At 43.4% G+C, this 26,283-nt stretch overlaps 1 protein-coding gene across 13 annotated transcripts in view; it reads right to left on the reverse strand.

Moving 5' to 3' along the window:
* syne1b (spectrin repeat containing, nuclear envelope 1b) overlaps window positions 1-26,283 on the reverse strand; it is a 63,972-nt gene that overhangs the window by 4,114 nt on the left and 33,575 nt on the right. For 9 of the 13 annotated variants that reach the window (XM_029829048.1, XM_029829058.1, XM_029829052.1 and 6 more), the window contains 76 exons: window positions 26,105-26,269; window positions 25,688-26,005; window positions 25,340-25,495; window positions 24,874-25,044; window positions 24,399-24,725; window positions 24,148-24,300; window positions 23,787-23,954; window positions 23,496-23,672; window positions 23,259-23,405; window positions 23,055-23,180; window positions 22,792-22,968; window positions 22,357-22,622; window positions 20,111-22,271; window positions 19,658-19,995; window positions 19,418-19,562; window positions 19,110-19,328; window positions 18,723-18,991; window positions 18,432-18,597; window positions 18,159-18,314; window positions 17,926-18,078; window positions 17,629-17,811; window positions 17,400-17,537; window positions 17,121-17,306; window positions 16,921-17,043; window positions 16,653-16,835; window positions 16,336-16,479; window positions 16,078-16,254; window positions 15,812-15,949; window positions 15,486-15,599; window positions 15,222-15,383; window positions 14,888-15,076; window positions 14,641-14,817; window positions 13,545-13,736; window positions 13,292-13,423; window positions 12,984-13,084; window positions 12,739-12,889; window positions 12,517-12,648; window positions 12,268-12,420; window positions 11,987-12,196; window positions 11,763-11,864; window positions 11,571-11,690; window positions 11,157-11,357; window positions 10,885-11,058; window positions 10,568-10,699; window positions 10,244-10,440; window positions 10,031-10,163; window positions 9,611-9,793; window positions 9,301-9,450; window positions 8,966-9,142; window positions 8,707-8,862; window positions 8,464-8,619; window positions 8,193-8,363; window positions 7,983-8,116; window positions 7,646-7,850; window positions 7,295-7,477; window positions 6,999-7,145; window positions 6,763-6,917; window positions 6,511-6,658; window positions 6,342-6,436; window positions 6,031-6,265; window positions 5,708-5,902; window positions 5,471-5,596; window positions 5,166-5,321; window positions 4,300-4,458; window positions 3,955-4,121; window positions 3,712-3,874; window positions 3,417-3,604; window positions 3,194-3,344; window positions 2,933-3,115; window positions 2,659-2,796; window positions 2,385-2,576; window positions 1,859-2,186; window positions 1,385-1,453; window positions 564-691; window positions 346-472; window positions 45-256 (listed from right to left, as the gene is read on the reverse strand). In XM_029829048.1, coding sequence (XP_029684908.1) covers window positions 45-256; window positions 346-472; window positions 564-691; window positions 1,385-1,453; window positions 1,859-2,186; window positions 2,385-2,576; window positions 2,659-2,796; window positions 2,933-3,115; window positions 3,194-3,344; window positions 3,417-3,604; window positions 3,712-3,874; window positions 3,955-4,121; window positions 4,300-4,458; window positions 5,166-5,321; window positions 5,471-5,596; window positions 5,708-5,902; window positions 6,031-6,265; window positions 6,342-6,436; window positions 6,511-6,658; window positions 6,763-6,917; window positions 6,999-7,145; window positions 7,295-7,477; window positions 7,646-7,850; window positions 7,983-8,116; window positions 8,193-8,363; window positions 8,464-8,619; window positions 8,707-8,862; window positions 8,966-9,142; window positions 9,301-9,450; window positions 9,611-9,793; window positions 10,031-10,163; window positions 10,244-10,440; window positions 10,568-10,699; window positions 10,885-11,058; window positions 11,157-11,357; window positions 11,571-11,690; window positions 11,763-11,864; window positions 11,987-12,196; window positions 12,268-12,420; window positions 12,517-12,648; window positions 12,739-12,889; window positions 12,984-13,084; window positions 13,292-13,423; window positions 13,545-13,736; window positions 14,641-14,817; window positions 14,888-15,076; window positions 15,222-15,383; window positions 15,486-15,599; window positions 15,812-15,949; window positions 16,078-16,254; window positions 16,336-16,479; window positions 16,653-16,835; window positions 16,921-17,043; window positions 17,121-17,306; window positions 17,400-17,537; window positions 17,629-17,811; window positions 17,926-18,078; window positions 18,159-18,314; window positions 18,432-18,597; window positions 18,723-18,991; window positions 19,110-19,328; window positions 19,418-19,562; window positions 19,658-19,995; window positions 20,111-22,271; window positions 22,357-22,622; window positions 22,792-22,968; window positions 23,055-23,180; window positions 23,259-23,405; window positions 23,496-23,672; window positions 23,787-23,954; window positions 24,148-24,300; window positions 24,399-24,725; window positions 24,874-25,044; window positions 25,340-25,495; window positions 25,688-26,005; window positions 26,105-26,269 — 14,979 coding nt within the window. The remainder of the gene's footprint in view (window positions 1-44; window positions 257-345; window positions 473-563; window positions 692-1,384; window positions 1,454-1,858; window positions 2,187-2,384; window positions 2,577-2,658; window positions 2,797-2,932; window positions 3,116-3,193; window positions 3,345-3,416; window positions 3,605-3,711; window positions 3,875-3,954; window positions 4,122-4,299; window positions 4,459-5,165; window positions 5,322-5,470; window positions 5,597-5,707; window positions 5,903-6,030; window positions 6,266-6,341; window positions 6,437-6,510; window positions 6,659-6,762; window positions 6,918-6,998; window positions 7,146-7,294; window positions 7,478-7,645; window positions 7,851-7,982; window positions 8,117-8,192; window positions 8,364-8,463; window positions 8,620-8,706; window positions 8,863-8,965; window positions 9,143-9,300; window positions 9,451-9,610; window positions 9,794-10,030; window positions 10,164-10,243; window positions 10,441-10,567; window positions 10,700-10,884; window positions 11,059-11,156; window positions 11,358-11,570; window positions 11,691-11,762; window positions 11,865-11,986; window positions 12,197-12,267; window positions 12,421-12,516; window positions 12,649-12,738; window positions 12,890-12,983; window positions 13,085-13,291; window positions 13,424-13,544; window positions 13,737-14,640; window positions 14,818-14,887; window positions 15,077-15,221; window positions 15,384-15,485; window positions 15,600-15,811; window positions 15,950-16,077; window positions 16,255-16,335; window positions 16,480-16,652; window positions 16,836-16,920; window positions 17,044-17,120; window positions 17,307-17,399; window positions 17,538-17,628; window positions 17,812-17,925; window positions 18,079-18,158; window positions 18,315-18,431; window positions 18,598-18,722; window positions 18,992-19,109; window positions 19,329-19,417; window positions 19,563-19,657; window positions 19,996-20,110; window positions 22,272-22,356; window positions 22,623-22,791; window positions 22,969-23,054; window positions 23,181-23,258; window positions 23,406-23,495; window positions 23,673-23,786; window positions 23,955-24,147; window positions 24,301-24,398; window positions 24,726-24,873; window positions 25,045-25,339; window positions 25,496-25,687; window positions 26,006-26,104; window positions 26,270-26,283) is intronic. The other 4 variants (XM_029829085.1, XM_029829067.1, XM_029829084.1 and 1 more) reach the window with 2 other exon arrangements.

Here is a 26,283-nt window from a genome sequence, read left to right on the forward strand (position 1 = left end):
GGATGTAGCCTGAGCTTTTTAAAACGTGCCCCACGAGCATCAACCTTGAGCTTTCTGATGCGTTGCTCTATGGTCTGAATGTCCGTGCAGAGCTCCAGCCTCTGCTGCTGCTCCAGCTCTTCCTCTGTCTGCCCCAGCCAAGCCCAAATCTTGTTCAGGTCCGAGTTCAGCTGCTGCCACTGCTGCTGGTTTTGCTTTGTACGAATCTCTTTGCTGAGATCCTGAGCCTGCAGCAGCTCCCAGCGCTCGATCACTCCTGGAGGGCAAAGCAACACGAGATGCCGGTGAAACCACCCATACATGTTACAGAGTTGTGTGTCAGAGTTAATGGTTGTGCAGTATTGCCTGATGTCTGCGACTCTGAGCTACTAGGGTCTGCCAGTCCCGACACTGTGTCTTCCTCTTCCTTCAGCTCAAAGCCCATCTTCTTGACCGCATCAATGCTCCCACGACACTCTCCGAGCAGCCGCATCTGGAGAACAACAGGTATTTGTTTGCACAGTCAGACGGAGAGGATAACCAGTCTGAGGATTCCATATGGAGTCACCAAGTGCAACACGTACATATCCCATATATGAGGCGTCTGTTTCTGTGCTTGTGGGCGTGCGGCTGCGGCTGCCCTCCAGTTGTTGCAGGTGGAACCGGGTGGCATCAAGCGGGTGAATATTAGAGTCTGTAGAGGCCACCTCACCTGCGGACACAGCACCAGCGTAAACCTTGGAGATTGTGGTGAACTCTAGATATATACCTTACAACCCAAGAACGTACGAGGCCCCATTTAAACAGAGAAACACAAAAAGTCTGTTAAAGGAGCACAGCGTCACCAGTTCACCTTTCGTCTTTTAATCATCTTTTAAGTGGGTGATCTTTGCTATGTTGCCTTACTAATGTGCATTTTGAAAAGCAGAATTCGAAAGCATTTTCCTCACATCTTCTCTGTGTGAATGGAGCCACCGAAAAACTTTCTGCACACAAATCTGCAGTCTTTTATAACGTTAAAAGTCCAGACTTCTTAACATGACACTGAAACTACATGCGCTTTTGAAACAACTCAAACTACCCAAAAAGGTTAGCTACACACCGCAAAGAAAAGTGAGAAAGCCAGTTAGAATAATGGGATAGGCTGAATTCCATTTCAGTTCTGCTGAAGTCAACTCCAAAGGAAAGCTGGCAAATTAAAGGGTAAAATGGAATTGACCCTATTCCCCAAGTGTTAGAAAGTGTTGTGACACATTATATTCGGTGCCCAAAGTGTGCAGAAGAAATGAAATGAACAAAATGAAAGACAAAGCCAGTGGATGGCCTACAACTGAGGTGTTACTCAGTGAAGCTGTTAATTCTGGCCCCAAACACTTGTATCATGCTGGGGTCTGCTGTGGCCTACCAGTGCAGGACCTCAGTGTTTGTTCTGTAAGTTTAACAAAGGTCTCAGCGCTCTCTGGGATGACTACATCTGGAAAAAAAATTATACAGTACACACATTCAGGAGTGGGGATTGAACTGTTGTCTCCGTCATGACTGAAACCGTAACTCGTGAGAAGCTGACATCTGATGCTACATGTGATTAACAGAGTGATTTTCTGATCTTCGCTAATTATTTTGGAAAGAGCGAACGGACAGAAATTTAACTTGTAAGGGTCTGCCATACATAATGAATTCGGCATTGAGCTCAACTGTAAAATGGAGAATATGCTTTGATATGACAGCATGGCAGACTCTGCAATCATGGGTTCCCGAGGAAAAAATTATTACATATTAAAGATGCTGGTAAACAGCATAAACAGATTTTCTCTACCTTGCAGGAAACAAGCCCACAAAATTGCAATTATTCTAAGGAGAAAAATGGAAGGAAACTAACCAGACAAGCTGGAGGAAGGCCTCTGGAGGAAGTCTCCCTCCTCACTCTGCTGCTCACGTAAGGCCCTGCTGGCGCTCTCCAACCCACGGCTCAGGTCATAGTCATGGTCCCATTCCAGTGGAATGGAATCCACACTGGCTGGGGTGTCCCTGCCAGAACGCTCAGTCCGGAGCTGGGCTGCCAGAGAAGCTGAGCGTCCTGAGGAGGGCAGAGGAGATAGGAAACCATCCCCCAAACGCTCATTCCAGGGTATGCTGGACAAGTCACCAGGCTCATCCAGCTCCGATTCACGATCTGAGAGTGACACTTCAGTATCGTCGTCTGCCAGCTGAAGGAACAAACCATTACAACACAATATTAATATTACAACCATACAATGACATGCACATGATTAAAATGAAGTGATCATCTCATAATATAACATTTCAGAAAACCAACAGACACGTTCACATATTGGCTACGGAGGCTAATGTTTTGAAGACACAGCCAGAGGTCAACAGTTGTGTAATATTCACTCAAATCTTACAGGGAGCCGGATTAGCTTTTTGTAGTAGCGCTCCACTCTTCCAAACACCTCCTGACAATAGCGCTGAAGCTCTTCTAGCTCCTCCTCAATCACAGCGGCATCCAGGGGCTCGCTCTTCTCGATCAATGTCTCTCCCTGGTGGAAGATGTGCTCAATTTTGGCTGTAGTGAGGGAAATTTCCTGTTGGAATGACTGTGGAGGTGCAGAGAGATCCCCATCAGTTCTGTTTTTCATAGCGAAAACAAGATTCTTAGACAACATGTGACAAACTAACCCTGAGCTGTTTGATTTTGGCCTGGATGTCGCACTCTGAGAAGTGCTCTATGTTGGTCAGCTGCAGGTCCATCTCTGTCAGCCACACCAAAATAGCGTCTCGGGCAGTCTCAAACTCCTCTCTCTGATTAATAAAGTGCTGTGAAATTGAAAGAGACATGTTGCTCTGAGAATAATTGCAAAAAATAACATTTGGCTGAAGGGTATGTGGGCATCGATCCAGTCAAACAAGCACATCCGCCATTTTGAACACAAGGTGAAAGGATCTATTGTACTTTGAGCCTGCGGAGGATGGAGGCCACTCTCTTTTGGAGGTTGTCCCATCGCTGGTTGGCGTTGTGAGCCATTTCCCTCAGATGACACGAGGCGTCCGTGCGGTTCTCTCTGGCCAGGCGACGGTATTGCTTGTTGATTAACTCTAGCTGGGTCAGGCTTTCATGGACTTGCCTCTGGAAAGTCTACAGAAAAACACATTTCATTGATGGCAGTACAACCATTTGCGATAACAAAATAAACATTCTTTTCTAAGGCCTTACCTCAAATTTCTTAAGTTCTTCCTTGGCTACAGTGTACAATACACCGGAGGAGTTTGGACGAGAGGCAGTCTTTTCCGAAATGGCAAGCCACTCCTCAAAATGTGCAAAGTCATCCAGGAATTTCTGCCATAACCGCCATGTGTCTTCAATCCTAAAACAGGGGCTCGTCATAAACAACAAATCGTTGATAAACTCCTTTTCCTCCATCATCTGGTCGTCTTACTTGAGTCTCCTCTCCATGGACATGGCGCAGATGCTCCTCCAGCGGCGGTCAAGGCTGCGGGTCGCCTGCTGGATGGAGTCACACTCTGCATCCGTGGCACAGGCGTCACAGTCGTGCAGAAGCACCTCGCACAGGTTCAGCACGGATGCCACACCGGTGCTGTGTTTTTCTATGTCACGCTGAAGCTCCTGATGCGCCATCAATGACAAATAAAAAGTCAGGATCTTTGTAAATATCATGCAACATTGTCGACACTCCACATGAACACACTCAGCACGGTGCTGTGCACTGTTACCTGTTGCAGATCAAGCTTCCTCTGAATTTCCGGGAAGTCACAGGAGTCATAAAAGATGGGCTTGGACAGCTCGTTCTCTATGTGGGCCAGCCAGGAGCGAAGGCTGTTCATGTTTTTATCCAGTTGTTGTACAGCCACCAGAGTTTCTCTGAGCTTCTTCACTCTGTCAACAGAAAAAAATGATGTGCACCTTCATGAGCAACTCCTGGAGGCATGTTTATCCACTGAAGCGTGTCTTTTCACCTGGCTCCGATGAGATCCAGGAGGTGCTGCCACCGGTCTCCAACTTTGTTGAGTTTCTGTTCAATCTCTAGTGCCTTGCTTTTATGACTGGCTCTAGCCAGGCGTTCTCCCAGCTGGTGCAGATGGAGCTTGTTTTCTTCTGCCACTTTAATCTCCTCCTGGTAGTCCTGAGACACAATGTAAGGCAAGCAAGTTTGAATGTGTAACATTTAAGTAATTATCTTATTGTGTCAATTTTAGATCTTTAATTTTCACTGTCCAGTGAAGTCAAATATTAACTCAACAGTATTTTCAGAATACAGTCGATACCAAATGAGAGACATGTTGTCATTCAGACATGTTTACCTTGTGGAGCTTCTCGATCATCTCCTCAATGCTGATGTCTCCATTCTGGGAGACTTTGCCCTCCATGCTGGTGAGCCACTCACAGAGCTCCTTATACTTTTCGTTGAATACAGCCCACTCATTCAGCTTCTCGGTTATCTGCTGCCTGCGCAAAGACAACTGTCCACAACAGCGATATAGGTCTTAACTAAGTGCAAATAATTGCATATCAGGGTGACAAAAAAAATTAAACTAATGTAAAAAGGTTTCTGAACCTAGCAGAGATCACTACACCGTGACTGACACATTTGCACTGAGCAGTAAATGTGCTTCCTGTGTGAGTTTATCAATCCTGCACAGGATGCCGCAGAGAACAAGACTTTAATCTTGAGGTTTCATGTTACACACCAAAATTAGCTGCTGCAGACAGGAAATTTGTTCTTTAAAATCTGCAGTAGAATGTCTTTTTGAGTTACCTTTGACTAAATTAAGGAATGATGTTCTGTATTGTAAGCTTTTTAAGTAAATGGACATTTGTTCTAAATGTTAATAATGTTAGAAATGCATTATATCAAACTTCTCCCAATGGATGATTAGATTTTCCTTCACATATAAAAAAAATTGTATGTCTGAAAAGGAAGCTTGTGTCATTATACAGACTCAATTCAGTTTTATCGTTCAGTGTGACAACAGCGCCCCCAGCTGGAAGTAGACAGGAAGAAGATCCATATTCAATTGAGAAAAAAGACTCCCAATACTTTGGATGCGTCATTAATTGAAGACTATGAACTAAGATAACATATTTTGTTACCAATCTGAACAGTAGCTGATAAGATCCATTTATCCTGAAAATATTCAAACCAAATAAGGAGGGGCAGGGCACCTACCTGATGGCAGATTTCGTCCCATTGGCGGTGCAAGAGCTCCGTTCGCTCCTGGAGCACAGAGAGGTCTTCGGCACTGATATAGCAGGAGAGAGACTCCCGCAGCACAGACAGATGGGCCAGATCCCCAGTCCAACCATCAAATCTATTTTCAAGCTCCTGTCAATCCAATGAAACAATAAACAATTATTTCAAGAGAGAATTTTTATCTTTACCTCAAAACTGTTATTACATTTCGTCAGGTTTTCTCACCTAAGGTCATATGGAAGGTCTACTGATGCGTGAATGAGTGATTTTTTTTCACCTACCTTGCAGCGCATCTGCTCATTTTGAAGATCCTCCTGGTGATCAGGAAGCGGCATAGAGAGTTGACGTTTGAAGGCTCTGAGTTTTTCAAGTGATCCACAAATTCCCTTTTCACATCTCTCCCAGTCCTGAATATGATACAATCAATGTCTACAACTGTGTCCTCGCAGTATGTTTTATTGGACTAATTTGTTTGATCAGGATAATTCTTGTACTTCTGCAGTTACAGGTACTTTTACCTTTAACAAGGAGGTGAGGGCTTTCTTCTGTTCCTCCAGGTGGGAGCTGGCATGCTTCCACTGTTCTTGGATCCCAGTGAGCTCCACCTGCAGGTCCCCTTCTGCAAAGCTATCCGCTGACAGAAGCAGTTGTCTGCCTGCCTCTACTGTTAGAATGTAGCTGCCTTGCTGACCGTGAAGCACCTTTTCCTTCAACTGAAGAGTAAATGGATACAATATTCATATCCTAGTGATATAATAAGTTAGCTTGTCAAACAGTGTATCTCTGTAATCCAGCAGTATCTTGACATGTGTTTTGTAAGCTTTTACTGTACATTAGGTACCTGGACAGCATCGAGCATGGAGCGAGCTTGTTGCAGAGGCACTGTAGCTCCTGATTGAAGGGCCTCTGCTGGCTGGGAGACCTCCACCATCCACCTCTGCAGCTTCTCCACCATTTCTCTGTAGCGCTGCCACTGACGGATCAGGCTGTCGATGATGCCCCGTCTTTGCTGACCACGTCGTACGACACCCTGCCACTGGTTGCTCAGGAGAGCCAGCTTCAGGTTGAACTCATCCCTGGACAAGGTGACCGATGTAATTGTTATTGGGAGTGATAAAACAGGTCAGTAATTGTGAAAATAAGATCTTTTACCTGTCATCTACCTGACCCTGCTCCAACATCCTCTGTCCATCACTGATAATAGAGTGTAGGATTTGCTGTCGACTGAACATCTCAGCTTGGAATAACTGGAGGATAATGAATAATGATTATTAAATAACGAATAATAAACATCCTATTCTGCCACCATTTTGGATACGACCTCATGCGCTATTTGTTGTTCCATCAAACTCTGGTAGTTTCCAGATATTTCCACTGCCAGATTCTCTTCTGTTTGGACCAAGAACTCCATCCATGTTTCACACTTCTCCAAGAAGGTTTGCTGCTGCAGCAGGAAGGACTGGAGCTTGCTGGAGGTTACCATACAGCATACATACAGAGGGTACATTCACCTTAACTGGGACATTTTAAATGTACTTATAAAAAAATGTTTTTTAAAGTTATTGCTCAGTACCTGAACCTCTCCGTGGTCTGTCCTGAGGATGTCGACCAGCTTCTGTTGAGGTTTTGCATGCGCTTGATCTCTGCATCGTTTAAAGGGAGCCGATAAGCAAGCTCATTGAGACGTTCTAGTTCAGGAGCCATGCTGCTGAATTTCAACATGAGTTTCTGGACACAGACATGTAAGCAGGGTTACATTTTGTTTGTTTTTTAAGTAGATTCATGACACCCTGAAGAGAACACAAAAACCTTGAGCTCCTCCATGCGGTCTTGAACCACTGTTGATTCAGTAGAGCCATTGGGGTCCTGTATCTCCAAAGCCTCCTCAGCTTTAACTATCCAGCTTCCCAGTGAATCAAGCTGTTCATTAAAGATCTCATAGTCCTGAACTCCAGTCTGGCATTGAGAAGAAATCAGTGTGAATGCAAAAACCCCTCAAGTAAAACTCTCATTACATGTTCTCTGATCAGCGTTTTTGGTGATCGGTGACAGTTGGAAGTATCGGCTCCGTCATTTATTGATTATTGACACTGTGACTCCACTACCTGCAGAGTGGTGAGCTGTCTGGTAAGTGCATGTTCCACAGCAGCCAGCCTATGAGTGAGGGAGACGTGATCGGACTGGAGGGCAGACGCAGCCGATGTGTCCACCTGCTGTTTCAGCTGATCTCCGAGTTCCTGTAGAACCTGCAAGGAGGCCTGCAGTGGAGCCTGTGCTCGGAGCACATCCTAAGGGAACACATCCATGCAGTTAGAGAGAGGCCTTGGTTTTCTCTTGGATTATTTTCATTGATTAACATTAATATATCTATATAAAAGATTATATGCACACATTCCATACATTTTGCAACAATGGCCCAGTAGCATCCATTAATGTAACTCTAATAAAGAACTCACACTACATTCTTCTATCCAGTCAGACAGTTCCTTATCAGCGATGTCCTTGCTGCATGCATGTTTGAGGAGCTTGTCTGCCATTTCCTCCTGAAGCTGGATGTTGCTGCAGTTCTGCTCAAAAAGCTCCTTATAGCGCTGCCACAGCTGAAGCAGGGCCTTGCTGCTTCTGAGACGCTCGACAATCTCCTCCAGCAAACAAGACCATCTGCATTAGAATATATACATCCATGTAAGAATATCAAAAATAAGTCATACAAATGAACAACAAAAATAGCTCCGCTTGTATCTGAAAGGTGGATTGGCTTCACCAATTTAGCAAGTGCTCGAAAAAAATCACCTCGCGTTGACGTCTGTCAGAGTGTTGTTGAGAGAATTAGACACTGATGGGTGACATTCTCTCAGCAGCTGGTGTGTCAGTGCACCAAATTTTCTGAGACTGCTCTCCTGTTTCTCCAGCTCCTCCTGCAACTCCTTTACAGACAGTTATACATAGAAGCGGGTATTTTATCATCTTAAAGTGTCATTAGCACATTAACACAGAACGTACCTCAAGACTTTGCACTTGCAGCTGAACAGCCTCAAGAGAGCCAGTGAGGAGACGGAATCGGGACACAGAGTACCTTCCCTCCATCAGGTAGCCATTGATTTCTTCTGAGGCCTGCTTGTATAAACTCCACTGATCCAGTACTGACTTCAAACTGATCTTTAGCTGTCCAATCTGTTGAATGAGAAATACCGTAACAAAGAGAGAGCACCACAGACCGGTGTAAGAAAAACAATCACTTTAAAATCGGTGAAAAGGGAACGAGGAAGCCTACCAAGTGGTCCAGGTTAGCCCAGGTGTGATTGACACCCTGGAGGGTCTCCATGACAATAGCACAGGCCTCATCAGTCTTGTTCTGGACAAGAGCACAGCCCTGCTCTTCCACCCTCTCCAGTTCTTTCTCTTTTTCCTTCACCAGCTCTTCCATTTCCTAAAATTGAACCATTTAGGTTAACCAAGATATATAAATCAGTGGTGTAGGTGTAGAAAAGCACTGAAGGTTTAAAAATAACCCCACCTGGCATTCTTTCAGAGCATTCTGCACAGATGTCAGATCTTCCATGCGGTGTTTTTTCTTTAACCTCTCTTCTTGATTTGCCATCCAGGACTTCAGAGCTTGAACACTTCTCTCATACTCAAACCACATCTCCAGCAGGCCTTCCAAAAACTGGATCTGCAAGTCATTTATGTAGGATCAGTTTGGAAATTCGGATTTTATCACTTGTAAAATCCCAATGTTGCTTGTTTTTACAGCTTTATCCAGTCTTGGGCCTCACCCTTTCATTGATGCGGCCTTGTAGGATCTGCCAGCGGCGGTTCATGGCTCCAAGACGCTCAGCAAAGTCGGTCTTATCGCTGCGCTTGCTCTCCATGTCTTGACCACCAATCTGAAGCACTGACTGGTTAACAAAGTCCACAGTCAGCTGCTTACAGCTTAAATCTACTCGGAAGCCCTGAAATAGGAAAAAAGAAAAAAGCAGCAGAAGTAAAATTATGACCAGTAATCACAGATCAGAAAAATGAAGCTGAGGTTAAAAAAGTTCATACAAAAGTAGTTACAACCAGGAATGATGACAGAACATTATGTAGACCTGTTTTACAAATACACTACCTTGTATTTTTGTAAGTAGTCCTGAATCACATTTGATCCGACGGCACTCTTCAGGTTTTCTTCATCTTCCTGAGTGACATTCTCCATTAACGATATCCAGTTAAACAGTTCAGAAATAGCGTGACGGGAGGCCAGCTTTTCCATTTGGATCTGAAATGACACGTGGACTTTGATGCAGTATAAAGTACATTCATTGAGAAACACACATGCTGACAAGAGTCTGAAAAACCTCTACATGTAGTGAAGCAGCAGAAAGCATAATCCAATTTGTTGTGAAGCAGCTAAGCCATTCTCTTGCATGTGACGGTACCTGGTGCAGCTTCTCCTGGACCACTGGGATGCGTGTGAGAAGCTCAGTCCACTGAGTGTCAATACGGGCCAGGTCGGACCGCAGCACCACCGTATCCACTTTCTTCAACCGCAGCAGCTGGTTACCCTCAGTTACAACAGCGCTCTTTAGGCTGGATTTTCCTTCAACTTCCTTTGAAAATTCCTAAAAAATATGCAGTGTGATGATACAGGACTTTATCAAATTTCAGAGAACACAACAAATGTGACCATGTGCAGAGTAAACTGCACATTTGTTCCCCTGAAACTAGGCTTCTGTTTTTTGTAACCCTAGATAATGATCTAGAGTGTACCAGACAGCTAAATAGATAAACTTGTACTGAATTGACTTGGTGTAAAACTTGAATCCCAGTTGATCAAGACAGATGAAAGATGTAGTTACCAGGAAAGCAGAGAGATGGTCTCTGACAGTTTCTAGCTCCTGTGGGACTAAAATTGCCTGAGTATTCCAAAACTCAAGGCGTTCCAGAGCCGACTGTAGCCACTGGCTTAGTTCTGCATTTTCCCTCTGGTACCTGGTAGAAAACCACGGTTGGTCTGTTACAGATGTCCCAGTGTTTTCATTATTATTGAGAGATCCCGGAGCTTTTCTGACCTGGTCCAGTGTTTCAGAATGGCCTCCAGGCGCTGAAGTTCATTATTGATCTTGCTGGTATTGTTGAGCCAATGTTCGCCCAGCAGTGCAAGTTGATTCTCCAGTGAAGGACAACAGACTGACACCAAGAGATGTTTGCCCTCATCAAGGACTTGGTACAACTTGTGCTGATGCTCTGTAAGCTTCCCCTTTAGACCCTTTATAGAAATTCACAGAATAATACAAGTAATGAGCAGCTTTCAATAATCTAATTCAGTAAGGCTTCACTGAATTAAACTGCACTAAAATGCAAATTCTAATCCGTGTGATTCTGTCACACAATACCTGATACAATGTTATTCTGTCCATGAGCCGTTCTTCGGTCTCCTCCACCAAACCAACAATAGGGACATTGCCTTCAACCGCCTCCAGGTGACGGTTCAAGTTCTGGTAATCCTGCACCAATTGGCACCAAGTCTGGAAAATATTATTACCATAATTACAATATTAAATCTGTTGGAGACCATCAAGCAAGCCAATTAGAAATTATTTAATTTCAAATGTATTTTATTTGAAGGGCACTTTCCTCTGAAAGTTGATGTCATGTTTTGTTTGCAGGTAAAGGCAAATAAAGTCTTGAGATAAAGTATTAAGTTGTTTACCTCTAGGATACATTCCAGTTCAACTCCTTTACCATGAGCTTTTTTGATAACAGTCTGAGCCTCATCTAGTGTGTCCTCCAATGCTTGTCTCTCTTTGGGAAGCATCAAAGCATTGATTTTCCTGAAGTATGCCTCTGTTAGAATCATATGGGACTCTAGTCCCTGGAAGAACTCCTAGAAAACATACACAACATTTAATGCATTTATTTTTCTCAGCACTGCGTTGTTTCTGTCGTCGGCAGGACAGGACGTATTCACAGTCAAGAATGTACCTTGTGTTTGTCCAGGTGATGTTGGACCTCCTCCACAGAGCTGGCAACAATTCTCTTATCGGCAGCCATCTTGTCTTTAGCTGTGTCCACCAGGTCAGTCAGGTCCTGCAGCGCTCGCTCGTACTGCTCCTTCAGAGCCATGTTTTGGTTCAGGCCACTGCGTCGGGAACCCACCATCATTACCAGCTCTTCATAGGAATCCTGAAAAAAGAGGACACTCTATTTAGTGAAAAAATAAATTGATTTACACAGCATTCGGTATAATAACAATAACAATGATGATGATGGTAATAATAATGCTAATACTACAACTACTACTACTAATAACAATAATAATAACAATACTAATAACAACTTAAAAGTAAAGCTTACACTGAGTATAACTGCATATTCTTGTGCCATCAGTTATTTTACCTGGAGTTTAAGTATCTTGTTTGTGGACATCTGATCTGCTTGTAGTACGGCTCCTTTGGTTTTTAGCTCTGTAATTTTCTGCTCAAAGTCTTTCAGACTCTCCTCTGCATTACCAATAACCTGAAGGCAGTCACAGTGGAAATGAGGAACATTAACAGTCCTTTGGTGGTCCATGCATTAATGTTACATTACCTCGAGTTGTTTAGAGGCTGGCCTGTCCATGGCTCCAGCTAAGGCCTGTAAGATCTGGCACTTGGTCTCAATTAAAGATGTTTGTAGAACTTGCAACTTGGTCTATATTGAACAGAGGATAAGTCAGGGTATTATTATCTTTAGGCTGTGAGGTTTGATGGTGACTTCAGGGTGGAAAATTTTGAGCTGTAGTTTAGTTCAGTGTGTAAGGCAACAAAGCAAACCTGGTAGGCTGTGAGTTCATGAGTCCTGGTTTTTATATGATCACAGCGTTTCTCCAGAACACAGCCCAAAGCTCCTAATCTGTCTTTCAGGCCGTCAAGGTTGCCCTCTATCAGTGCTCGGTCTTCAGGTTTCAACCCAGAAGTTCCACTGAGCAGGGCTTTACTGAGCTTTACATCCTCTACGACAAGTTTTACTTCATTTTCTAATGTCTGTGGAGAGGTTTTGAATTAGTCAGACAGAATTTCAAGCCTTTAGGATCTGCCCATAATGCTAGTTGTACCTCCTGTTCTTGGAGATAAGTCTCAGCATTTTCAGGGAGCAGCATCGGGCCAGACAAGACAATGTTTTCCACACCATCCAGCCAGGAGGAGGTGGATGACACAGCTACGTAGAGTTGCTGTTCCATCTGCGGGAGTTGCGACTCATCACTGGCCTGTAAAACACAACACAAAGGTTAAATATGTTCAGTTTGATAAAGTAATGTTCCCCAGTAGATAGCTAAAATATTCAATAGGGAACTATTGAAAACCTGAGAGGGCATGTCTTCTACTGTCTGTTTGAAGTTGTTAAACAAAGTCTTGAGTGAGGACTTGTCAACTTGGGACTCTTCTCTAAACAGAGATGCAGACGTGGTCACACATGAAGGTCTAGAGTACACCTGCTGGGGGAAAAGTGATGGATGGATTTGAAACAACTGTGTCAACAGACTTTGATTTCACTTTGAACAGTGACAATAGAGCAAGGTTTGTACCAGTTTGTGGTCCTTTTCTAGGTTTTTCTGGAGGAGCTGTAATTTCGTTTTTAGCTCTAGTCTCAAACTTTCCCATTTCTGCCTCATTTGATCTTGATCAGCCTGAGATTCCCTCTCAACCACAGCAACTGATGAAAATGGGTCCGTGGAACTGAACAGAAATGCAGGAACAGGTTCAGTTAGTAAGAGATAATATCAATCACTCCGCTCATATGAACTGAAAGGTTTAAAGGTATGAAAAATACCTGGTAACAGTGGGTGAAGCCTGCTGGATAAGGATCTCTTCTCCTCTGCTGGCAACTGACTGCAGTAACTTTTTTTGTTCAGCCAGCTGCTCCTCCAGTTCCTGAAATGGAAACAGTTGTTTCTTTAATTTTTTACTTTTTTTCCACAATGAAATGCAGTGCTTTAATGCATATCTGCTGCACAAAGAAATTAAGAAAAGAAAATGCAGCAAGTACCACCATGGAGTGGGGATATTTGAGTTTTAGTAATGTATATTATAGCTTAGAGGTCGCTGGGGTCTAACACAAGGTGGAAATGTAAGATGTACCCTTTGACTCTGTAGACTGTCTTCTTGTTGTTGTGAACGGGTGCTCCTGGCCTGGGCCACCCACTCCTGCACACTAGGACTCTGTGAGAGGCTGGAATCTGAATCACTCTCCTCCTGCTGCTGCAGAGAGCCCTGTTAGACCAAAGAGACAGAGTGTTCATGGAGGTGAAGAACTTATGCAATTGTATATTGATTTAGATCTTGTCACATGCATATACCAGCAAGACACTATCAGAAACACAAAAGTAGTCACCTGGATGTTCATCTGCTTGTCCTGTAGCATCTTCTGCAGCTCCAACAAACCACCCTTCAATGTGCGTAACCTCCTGGTCAACAGCTCAGCGTCCTCCCTCATATCTGTCCGGCCTTCTAGCAGAAGGTTCTCGCTGTGTATGGACAGCTCTGACAACGCCAGCACCTTTTCTTCAATTTCTAACAGCATGTTCTGCAGTAGCAGGAGGAGAGAAGCCATCTCAAACATGGTGCCTTACCGCCGACATTGACAGACAGGGGGTCCAGGGTCTGACTGAACCCACTATACCAGAGGCCTTCCTAAGCCCCGGGAAAAGGAGAGCTCTCCCATTGCTGTCATCCTTGGGCCAGCTCTCCCACCTCAGCTCCAGAGCAACACATTACCACTAATCCTTAAGGCTCCATTCTTTGCGGCATACATGTTAACACTGAAATTTAAAAGTAATTGTCCCATGCAGAATGCCATTCTTAGTCCAAAAAGGGTAATTCCTGTGAATGAAGGCTCTTCCGATGTTCAAAGACACATTCCTCCCCCAGCAACATTCTCATGATTTGGTGATCAATCGATTTAGCAGGCTAAAGTAAGGCAAGCTCTTCCCTCCTTCCTCATTACCAATGCCATTCTCTAGGATTCCCCTACTTGGATATGTTAGCAGCTTTGTCACAAAAACCAATCGAAGCAGCAGGATCTTTTAATCGTCTGACAGCCACAACCAGTCCCCCGTCACACAGAGCCATCTGCATAATCTGCTTAATGCTAGTGCTTCGGTTGGATAGAAGCCCATCCTCCTGAATGCACCTCTAACTCCACTAATGCTCTTGTTTACCAGGTGAAAGGTTCCATCCCCTCACACGTGAGAAGGGAATCAAAACAGTAGAAATACAAAGTAAATTTACCTGATCCACTGTCAAAATTAATGCAATACTGAAATATATAGCTATTCAAAAATATATGGCAGACATACATCAGGTATTTTCAGAAAGTTTTCTGTGACATTATCGGGGAACTAATAATTTTAAATGAAATCATTTTCTAAATATCTCTAATACCGGATCTGTAAACTGTTCTTTGAATGTTCAGCAGGGGGAGCCCTTACCTGACATTCATCGAGCTGATCCTCCATGTCTGCCTTCTCTTGGGAACGAAGCTCAAGGGAACAGATTACAGCGTTGCGCATTCTGATCAGCCACCGCTCCAGTTCATCAGCCTGGGTATGGTAACGGTGTATAGCATGTTCTTGCCGTTGGCCTTCAAGATGATCGCTCATGTGCTCCTGGAATAGTTTCACATCATAATGGTAATTATTTTAGTATGTTTTCAACTTGAAAATATTAAAAAAATACCTCTAATAACTGTTGTTTGCCCGAAGCCTTCATGCGGATGGTGGCCATCCTCTCAGCTAACACTGTCAGAGACGACTGCATGGCTAGCTGGTCACCAGAATCCACCGAACTTGTGGCCAGATCCTCTGTAAATTCCTCCTGCAGCTTGTTAATTTCATCTTGTACTATTTGAATCTCTCCTAAAAGACCCTGGAGAGGACGACTGAGTTATAGGAGACTCTTTTTTTGGGAAACTGTGATATGATTAGTGTTACTAAATACCTGTTTCAATGACAGTGCTACCACAGTTGAGTAGTTCTCTCCACAATTCAGGCACTGTACTGTCATGACTCACCTCATGGGCTTTAATGTGACTGTCCGGGCTTATGTCGACCTCCAAAGGCTCACTAAGTTTGGCCTCCAGAGCCTCCATTTTAGATGAGATTGACTGGAGGGAGCCCTGGTAATGCTGCTGCTTCTCCAGGGCTTCATACAGAGACCTCTGCTTCTCATTGATCTGTTCGAAGTCAAATAGTGATTTTGAAGAGCTAAAATTAAAGCCTGATAACAAGAGAGAATCAATAAATGAAAAGACTGAATTCTTGTATTAATTATGTACCACATTCTTTAATGACTCCCATGAGCGCTGCAAGTCATCTAAGTTGGCCACAGATTCAAAATTTGGATCATATAACTCCTGAATTGGAGCTCTTGTGAGTGTTCCCCTTCCCATCTGAATAAAACATTAAAAAAAACAATAACATTAAGAAACGTAGAAACGGAAGAACTTGGATGAGTATGGACATGATATATTAGATTATTTTATTTTTGCTTCCATCATTGAGGCGTTGCATTTTTTAAAGCCTGAGTACTTGTGGCTACTGTTACATTGGCACAAATGACCATCAAGAAAAGCTATCAAGAGGAAAAGAAAAGGACAGATACCTTAGTTACAGTGACTTCGGTGCGATTGAAGGGAGGAGAGCGACAGATGGGAGAGAATGAGACCTCACTACTACTTCCCTCCTCACCAGACTCCTCCGTAACAGGGGACAAGAGAGTGTGACAGCGGCCAGCTGTCATCTGAGAAATAGCAACAGGACAGCAGACATGTGGGCAGATTTGTAGGAATTAATGATAATTTGTGTATTTCTTTAGCTACTTCTTTAGGCACAATGAAAATCTACAAAATCCAGAATGTCTTTTCTTACCGTTGTGGCTTGTGCTGAATATTTCTGGGATTCCTCCTCGTCCATCTCCGGCTGTCCCTCAATATCACTCACAGTCAGCAGCATGGTGGCATGTTTTGCCTTCACTGCCAGCATCTTGCATTTCGAGTTCAGTGATGCAATCTGCTCCTGGTAACCCTTTATTTTCTGTGCCAGCTCCTTCATAAATGCATAACCAATCATAATGCAGTTGGATATCAAGTAAATAAGTAAATATATAAGTAAATGAGGGGATTTTACTTCATGGTGAAGGATCTGGGCCTGCAACTCCTGGATGTTGTTTGTAGGAATGGGTCGATCCTGAATGACTCGGTGCGCCTCCTCAATCAGACTCTGAAGGTCTTTCACTTCCTGTTCATACTGCTCATATTGCACCACTGCCTCCTGGACAAAAATGTGACATTATATTGTAACTTTATCATTTTCAAATAAGTATATTTGAAAGGGGTGCAAAAAACAACAACATGGCACCATACCTTCATGTAAAACATTTTTTCTTAATTGACTTTGTCTATGAGAATAGATCTGAATCAGAATTTGGCAGGAGCACAATCTACCTGTAGGATGTTACATTGCTGAATAGCCACATGCTGCAGCTGACTGGCTTCTTGCTGCAAACGCAATGCTGTGCGGCAGATTGCAAGGTTGGGCATCACCTCCTCAGGGACCTGCAAAGCACTCTGACACATCTGCACTGCCTGTACCTGCTGCTTGAGACTCTCCATATCGGCCAAAAGACGCTACAAACACAAGAAAATTTATATAGTATATTTGTATATTTGTTTGTAAAGTGTTTTCTGGATTATGCCAATGTGGTGTGATTACTTGTCTCTGAAACAGCTGTTCTTTGAGGCTCTGGCGTGCCAACTCTGGTGAGGTCAGTGTGGCTTGGACCTGCTCCAGAGCAATCTGTAGGGCTTTAACTTCATACTCCAGAGCTTCCATAGTCTAAAAAAGTACACAAATATTACACTATACATCTAACATGAGGTGTCATTTATGCGTGTTTGGTCAGGGTGTTGCACCTTATTTGCATCCTCCAAGCTTTGTAGGCGCATTTTAATGCTTTGTTGCAGCTCCTCAGTGTGTCGACTTAGTTCACAAACCTGCTGGCTCATAGACTCAACTTGTAGCACCTCAGAGAGGAGCTCCACTTTCTCTGCCATTGATTCCAAGTCTCCATGGAGCTCACGGGATTCACGAAGTACAGCCTGAAGACCAAAATAGCTGACAGTCATTAAAAGGACCTTGTGAAAATTATCCCTTTCAAACCCTCTCCAGCTTATTAAAAAGACTCGTGTCACCTGGCACAATCGTATCTGCTCCTGCAGATGACCAGAGGAGTTCCAGATGATATTTGCCCTTAGCAGACTTTTGGCTTTCTCTGACCATCTTATGATAAAGTCCAGCATTTCATTGTATTCATCTATGTAACAAACAGCCTAAACAGCAACAAGAACAATAGGAAATTGGAACGTCTTCAATACACAGTTTTGAAAACAGCTGTTTTGTATGCTAGAGTGATAATCAAACCTTTTTGATCCAGTTATTTCTACAATCAGCGAGCCGAGAACTGTTGTGATGCATTTCTGATAGCTTGCTTATAGAATCACTCAGCTGCTTGGCCAGGAGGGGATTCCTGCGCCCAAAATCTTGCACAGCAGAATCCAGTTCAGCGAGAACACAACCACAACCTTCCAAGTTCTCAGACAGGCTCTGAGTAAAATAATTACAACACCATCATTTTTTACGTTTTAGTATATACATTAGGCCTAAATGACACCAAACCATCAGTGATTGAAAATTCAACAGTATGGACTGAAAACCAACCTTGACCTCTTCTTTGGCATGATCAACATCGGGAGATTTTTCCTTGAATTTGACAGAAACAGCTCTGAGTTTTTCAGAGACGTCATGGATTTGGGAACTGATGTCCTCATTTATTTCTTTGGTTCTCTGAATTTCTCTCTCTTTTGAAAGAACCTGTAACACATCAGGAAACTGCTACATTAGTTGAATTGCACAACTTAAAATCAGACAGGCTACTCTAAAGGCCACAGTACCTGATCTTCAATGGCCCCCAGTGCAAGTGAGACTTCAGCCAGTTGCATGGAAATTTCAGAAGGCAATATGGTGTACAAGTCCAGATACTTGCTTTGCTGCTGCTCAGCTAATTTATCTACGTTCTGACGATAGGTGATCACATCTCCATGTACAACCTAAGTGCAAAATGTAGATCACCCATCACTCTTCTCAAGCTTGACACAATAACGTATAATAATATTAATGTTTAGCATGGTGGGAAATCAATTTCTAAGAGATGATGTGTGGTATACCTCAAGCTCCTGCAGCAGAAAATCAATATCTTGTGTTGGATTGAGAAGGAGCTCTCTTGTCTCCTGAATCCAGACTTTTACGACACTGAGTTCCTTCTCCACCTCATCTCTGTCTCTCAGCTCCTGAACAGCATGGGCCCTCTGGGTCCTGGACTGTGTGAGGAGGCTGAAGGCAAAGACAATACGTTCCAAGAAGCACCAGAAAAAGGATTCTTTTTTTTGTTTTTTTGGGGGGGTGGGGATGACTAAAAATGACTAAATCAGCATTGTGCCATTTGATCTTCCTTCTACCTTTCCATTTTATCTTGCACACATCTGATCTCCTTCAGCCCAGGCAACTCATCTTGCTCATTTGTTGGTGAAGGAACTTCCACATCGTGCAGCAGACTAAGAGCATACTGACGCAGCAGCGTGAGGGACGAGAGCTCTCGCTCCAAATCTTGGCTGAGGAATTCGTGTTGATCCAAAAGGGACTGTAGGGTGGCTTTGGATGCCTTTTCCACAGACGTGTCAGGAAAACGACTGTGCAGTTCATCAGAAACTGCTCTCACCTTTTTCATCTGTAAAAACAAAAATGTGACGCACTAATTGCTTTGTGGCTGTAGATATATATAAAAATGAAATCATGAACAAATTTATCCACATGATTCACGAGTATCTGAGTTTATATTAGTGTACCTTATCTCTGAAGGTCCTCCATTCCTGTGCCGTGTCCTCAAGCACACTCTCTTGGCCTCGTGCCACACTGCGCAGCCGAGTCCAGCGCTGCCACACAGTGGTCATTGAGCGGCTGATGGTAGCCTTGCTGGCATCACTTGCCACCAGCTCCAGTTTGGCAGCTTGCTCCTCTAAACCACTCAGCTTTTCTTGAAAGCCATTCACCAGCGACACTAGAGACTATTAAAAAAAACCCCATCAAAACCAGCATTCCTATTTTAAAGACAGAGCCAGATTTTAAAGAAAAAGCCTGTGTTGGCCTCTCATACTCGATGACTGCATAGTTTGTCTTCAGCCTCTTGGCTTGTGGCTGCTTTCGCAGTAGAAAATTCAGTCAGCTTCTTTTCAGCCTCATTCATGAGCTCAATGACAGTCTGCCTTGCTTCTTGGTACGACTTCCACTGAGCCACACAACTAGTAAAGACAAAAGTATTTTAGAAAAAGGTGCCATCAAACATACTGTACATTCCTCATTAGCAATTTGTCATCCCTCATTTTATCCTAACTACCTATGGAGGACATCTTGGTGACAGTGGAGCTGATCTCGAACTTCTACGCCTCTTTGTCTTGCAGATTCCACACTGATGTGAAGCTGTTCTTTTGCTACTGGATTAACTATAGACTCCAAGTGAGGCACCAGGGCCTGCAACTCATCCAAATGGATGAGGAACTCCTGCTCTGTGGCCATAATGTCCAGCTGTTGTCGGAGACATTCCTCATAGTTCTCCACATCCACGCCGAGGCTAGCCTGCTGCAGGAAGGACACAGCGTCCTCTAGCCATTCACAGGCAGACTGCATCCTGAAATGATACTTCTGGCATAACACCAGAGCATCTTCAAGGGTTATCTGGAAAATACAATCAAATATAGAACACAATGGGAAATAGAATTGCAACAGAAACTAAAACAGACACAGCTTATTACTTGGCATAAATGTATTGTGTAAAAATGTAATGGCTCACCTGTCTGGAGCTCAATGCTTTCTGAACATCTGCCTGTAGTTTTGCCATCTCTTCGAGGCTTGTATCCACGTGCTCTGGGACAAGTTCATTCACACTGACATACTTCTGTTTTTCCCTGCTACTGAGGGACGCAACTATTCTTAGACGGGACTGCACTTCTTCTTGCATGATTTGCTGTTTTCTGATCTCCTCCTGCACCTTTTCCACCCGCACGTCAACAATCACACCACTTCCCAGTTCATCTCTGACCTGATGGAGCCAGTCTAATGTCCTTTTCATCTCCGTTTCAAAGTCTTTACTCTGGACAAACCTAATCTCACACTCTTCGATTAATTCACCTACAGCAGACTGCAATGATCGCAGCTCCTCTTGCCACAGAACCACTTGCTCTTTGGAGGCATCATGGGCTGCTTGGTCCACACGGGGTGCAAGTGAGTCCATCTGCTCCATTAGCCTCGATAAGTGAGAATTAGCACTCTGGAGACTTCCTGCCAGAGCATGATAGTTCTTCAGCCTCTCCTCGGCCGACTGTGTTTCTGCATTAACTTTTACCAGCTGCTCTTTAGTAGCCTTTAATTCGGAGTCCATCTGCAAAGCCATCGCCTTGTGGTCCTCGAATGACTCCAGTGTCTCATCGAGATGCTCCACTTTCTGTTCAATCAGTCGTTTTAAACCATTGTACAAGCTCACAAGCTGGGTCATTTCCTCTGGGCACCATGGTTGACCAGTACTACGGAAGGCCTCTTTCTTCTGGTTTAGTTCACTCACTGCCAGACCCAGGTTACTCAGGTCTGTCTGGATTGCTTTATAATCATTCTGCAAACTGATAACCTCTTCAGTATGTAATCCTCCTGGTTGGATGCTGAGGGTATTAAACTGTTCCTCGAGTTCTTTCAGTGCTTTATAAGTGACGTCGATAAAAGAGGTGTACTCGTTTCTCGTGAGAATGGCCTGCTGGATTTTTTCTTGTTTTTCCTTGGCTAATGCTAATATGCTATTATACTGTAGGGGGAGACTGTTGAGCTTTTCATCCAAATAGCAGTGGTCTACCTCATTTAAACTAGGCAATATTTCTTGTCCAGCTCTTTGCACAATTAGAAGAAGATTTTCATATTCGACCGCTTGTTCAACTATGTGTTGATATTTTAGGAGCTGCATTTCCAGTTCAGGGTCTCCAACCATCAGATTGATTTCAGGGAATGTAACAATATCTGCTTGCTTTATCCACAGACAGATCTTTTCCAGATCGCTCTTAAAATACTTTCTGGACACAAAGACTTTTTCAAGCTCCTGAAGCTTCTGCCCACATCTATGCAATGTTTTGTCAAAGATATTTTGTAACTCCTGCAACTTTGTGAGGATCTCATTCCTCTCCTCTTCACTGGCATCCCTCATCAGGTCCCTCCCCTGAGACCACAAAGAGGTCAACTCACTCTGATAGGCTTTCAGGCTGCTCTGGATGTTCCTGCAAGTTCTGACCTGCTTGGCCAGGTCTTCAGGAAGCAGAGCAATATACTCCTCTGCCTGGGCCTTCTTTTCATTTTGCTGGACCCAGGAAATGGATTGGCCCACAGCCATTAGGAACTGTGTTCGCTCTGTGAATGCCTTGCTGAGATGTTTTCTGCGCTGTGCAACCTTCACACTCAGAGATTCCACCTCATTTTGAGTGTCTGTAATGAGCTGTTGCAAATGTTGTCGTTCACTGAGGCCCAGCCGTGCCAGCACCCTATCAGCATCAGCAGTGGCCTGTGCCAGCAGGAGCTGTTTGGCTTCCAACTCACTGCAGATGCTCAGATGGTCAAACAAGAAGCTCTGGGCCAGCTCTGGAGGAGGGCTCATTTTCATGGCCTCAGACAGGGCAGGCTGTTGTTCCTCCGCCCATTCCCGCGCCTCTTTTAAACGAGCCTCAATTTGGGCCATATCTTCAAACGTCATGACAGAATCCTGGATTTTCCTCTCAATTAAACTTTGCATTTGAGACCATCGTTGCTCAAAGTGACTGATCTGCTCTTTCACCAGCTCCTTGTCATCCAAGTTCAAATACTGAATAACTTTCTGTTTTTGCTCCTTCAGGTCCTCGAGAGTACTTTTTTGGTCTTCCAGACTTGCTGCCAGCTTCCGTAAAGCCTCCAGATGCTGAGATGAACTTTCAGCATCAGTCCTGTGCCAAAGTCAAAGTTAATGAAACATGGTCAATAAATTATTGGAATCAGAGCAAACAGCATCAAATGAATGCGGAAGCAAACCTGGCTAGACTGTCCCACTCCTTAGACACCTGCTCAAAGAGTGCCTCCACAGCACCAATGCAGTCATGGTATTCACTGGACCTCTGCAGATCCTCTTCTCTCTGCATCTGCAGCTTCTTGGCTTGATGACAGAGCTCCAACCAAGAGTGGCTCAGATGGTCAATCTCAGCATGTTCTGGAGAATCTTGGCCTCTGGTCAGTTTTCTGACAGTCTCTTTCATCTTGGTCAGGATGTTCTGTTTAGTCTCTAATTGATGGCTATATTCCTGCATCATAAACAATAGAATTGATAATCTCAAAAACTGCCCAACAGTCAGAGGAAATGTTTTTAATCCCAACACACCATGACCCGAATCTTAGAATAATGAACAGGCAACCATAATAAATAAACTGCATTCTTATCCATAGACAATCCATAGACAGAATGTTCCCTACCTTGACTTGTGACAGCATGTTTTGAGCTATTTTTGTCTCCAACTCTGCAGGCCTTCTTGAGAAGCTAAGCAGCTGCTGTTCCACATCTTGGAAGAAGTTAGTCAGCTCTTGCTTTTGTTCTTTAATCTCCCTCCAACCTTCAGAAAGCTCCTGGGCATTGGACATCCTTTCCTCTATCTGTGGCTCAAATATGCATATTCTGGTAAGTATTGAGATCATTTTGCTTTATGCTTTTGCTAAGAATAAGCAGGGATGTGACTGACCGTAAGTTTTATTTGTTGGACCTGAGCAGCTGCAACTCTCACGGCATCATCGGATAAGTCACACACTGAGCACACCAAGTCCAGGTACGTGCTGGCTTGCTCCTGAAGGGCCCTGTACTGCTTCACCTGTGAGGATGAAAATAAAAGAAAGTTGTCATGGAAAGCATAACTAATTCAAAGTGTGAACAAGATATTCTATGTCACCTGTTTCAGTGCTTCCTGCAGACCTGATGGTCCCTGATCATTTGACTGAAGCTCCTCCTGCACAGTGATAAGCCAAGTTTCGCATTGTTGGAGAGTGTCCTGATGGCTGACATGTTTCTGCAGTTCCCGGTCAAGGCTCTGGTAGACCTATTGAACAAAGAGAGGAAAAACTTTTAAAGTGAGAACATTATGTTTGTCATATCTAAGCAAGTGTTGGGTTCAGCTTGATCAACTCACGCGTTGGGCAGTGCTGCAAATGGCTGAGTAGCTGTCTCTGGTTCCTTGCTGGTGAGACTGCACTTGGTGGCTGATCCTGGCTTGAACTTGAGCTGTACAACTGGCTACAAGATCATCTCCTTTTAGCTTTAAGTTTATAAGTCGCTCTTCAAAACTGGTTATCTCTTCCATCAATGCCTAAATAAAAACCCAGATAAAATGTAATGTGTCATTTTACAAAAATTCATACAATAATGCAACAAAATGCAAATTTACAGTTTAAACTGTGATTTGACTGTGTTGCTGTGTTACCTTATGTCGAGCAAGTTGCTGAGTGGCCATCTCCATGTTGCTGGTCTGCATAGAATCCGAGGTGACCAGTCTGCCAGACATCTGTAACAGCCACTTTTCAACCTCTTGCAGTTCACTGTTGTAATCCTCATGTTCCTTCACCCACTCGACAAAGTTTTGGACCTGGGTCTGTTACCCAACACACAAGACATGTACATGCATTGTATATTAGCCAAATGTGGTCCAGACATGAGATATTTTCCAATGTTTGAATAAAAAAAGCATCATGGCTGAAATAATATATGAATTTATGAGCTTGCATCATCTAACCATTCCTTTCCCACATACATTACCAAAAATAACAATTTAATACTGCTCAAACCTTTGCAGCTAAGCAGATGTCTTGGTAATCAGCCTGCATCTTTTTTATATTGTCACTAATGGTGGTATCATGGACTATGTCCAGCAGAGCCTGTCCTTTTTCAAAGACAGATTTTAATGCTGACTCATGGGACTGTACTGTCTGCTGGATTGTCTGTACATAAAGGAAATGAGGAGAATATTATACATGAGCATATTGAAATTCACACGTCTATTTCACATAGAAAGAAAAAGTAGATTAGAACACGTTACCTTGTACTTTGCTAGCTGAGCTTTCTTCTGGTAAAGTTCAGCTTTAGGCTCCACACTGGATAGCAAAAAGTTCTTGGTCTCAATAAGCCACTGTGCCTGGGCCTTGTATTTGTCCAAAAAGTCCTTAGAGAGTGATATACACTTCTCGAGGGAGCTATGCTCTGTACGCAGAGTGTCCATTAGCTCTTGTAATTGGAGGAAGTAAGTGTCCACCTCATCCCTCAGCTGCCCTGCTTCAGGCTCCTCCAAGAATGCCATGGCTTTCTCAGATTTCTCTTTCATTGTTTTCAAGTAAATGTGACCCTGTTCCATGTCTGTCTGAAGAGCCTAAAAGATTCAAAATATATTTAAATTTATTGCAGTGTTGGGGGCCTTTACTTATCAAAAGCATGTACTGGTATCTATAGTAAAGGAGAAAATGAATGAAAAAAATGTCCAAGCAATCAGAAATTCACTGGGTTATTAGAAAGGGTACCTCTAGTTTTTTCATCTTTTTCTCCATTGGAAGGCGTTCCACTGCATTAATGGGGACAGCCACAGTGTTAAAATTCTTCTGAACTGTGTTGAGCCACTCAGAGAAAATGGTAAAAACACTCTGTGCCTCGTCAATGCATGAAAGCTCTTCCTGAAGCTGTTTGATTGTCTCCTAAAGTATAAAGAAAAAAAGGAAAGAGGAAAATACAAATTTTAACAATTTCAAACATTTTACACTGCTTTGAGGGTCATTATTAAAAGTTTTAACCATTAAAATAAGTTTTCATATTTTATTATCTTTTATAGTGGATGATTATGTGTATGATTCTCAGTCTGCCTGGATTTGATAGGTCTTAACAAGATAGATGAAGTTTGTATGCATATGTATTTTACTATACAGAGCTACATTATAGAAACATTCATAACAATGTGTTGGTGTTAGCAGTGTACAGTTGCTAAAATATTACCAGCAGATGCAGAAGCAGAATATGGTATCGGGCGGTAATCTTGGTGGCTCTGGTACTGATTTGGCTGCTAATATGAGTCTCATCCATAACCTGTTGAGCCAAAAGACTGAGGCCCTCCATCTCTTCTTGGTAAACCATCACTTCCTCCTGCCAGCTCTGCTCATACATGAACAATAAAAAAAAAAAGTCAATTTCAATTATTGTTTTCATTATAATTATGGTTCCAATAATTGTTTTTTTACACCAACATTTGTCTCTTCTAATAACATCACTGTGACAAAATTTACATATTCCTAAAACGGTGCTCGACATTAACGTTTGAATAGCTTCTATGTGAAAGTCCCTGACCTTTATTAACTGAAGTTGAGCGTCTTTAGTGGCACGGTCTGATTGTCGGTTGTTACGCAGTTGTGCTTTGGTCTCCATGCCTTTAAGCCAGCTGTCAAGACACTGAAACTTCTGCTCTATCTGCCGGAGCTTGGCCAGACTGCTGTTAAGCTGACCCCGGGTGTCGACCAGTTGGGCCTGATACAACCTCCACTCCTGTTGCAGAGTCTCCAGTCTTCGGTCTTCAATCTGTGGTAGGCCCCAGGGAATGACCAGTTCTCTACTGACCAGCAGTGTGTTGAGCAAAGCCTGGCCTTCTGTACAGTGGCACTGAAGTTCCTGAAGTTCCAGAGATGGTGCTTATCGTTTTCACAGTATTCATTGGAAAGTACTTGTTTACATTTTATGTAACAGTGCAGGGAGTTCAAGTGTTCATACCTGCAGCTTTTGCAGAGTCTCCTCAAGCAATTCAACTTCACCCTCTAGCTGTGTATAACAGCCAAGCTTCTCTTGTTCCTCTTCCAACCAGTCTTCAAATGTATGGAGTCCATGCTGATATTCCTGGTGAGCTTTCACCAGCTCTTCTGCTTTACCTACGGCTCTCTGAAGACAGAAAT

Source organism: Takifugu rubripes, chromosome 2 (assembly GCF_901000725.2).
Source record: "Takifugu rubripes chromosome 2, fTakRub1.2, whole genome shotgun sequence".
Lineage (NCBI taxonomy): Eukaryota > Metazoa > Chordata > Actinopteri > Tetraodontiformes > Tetraodontidae > Takifugu > Takifugu rubripes.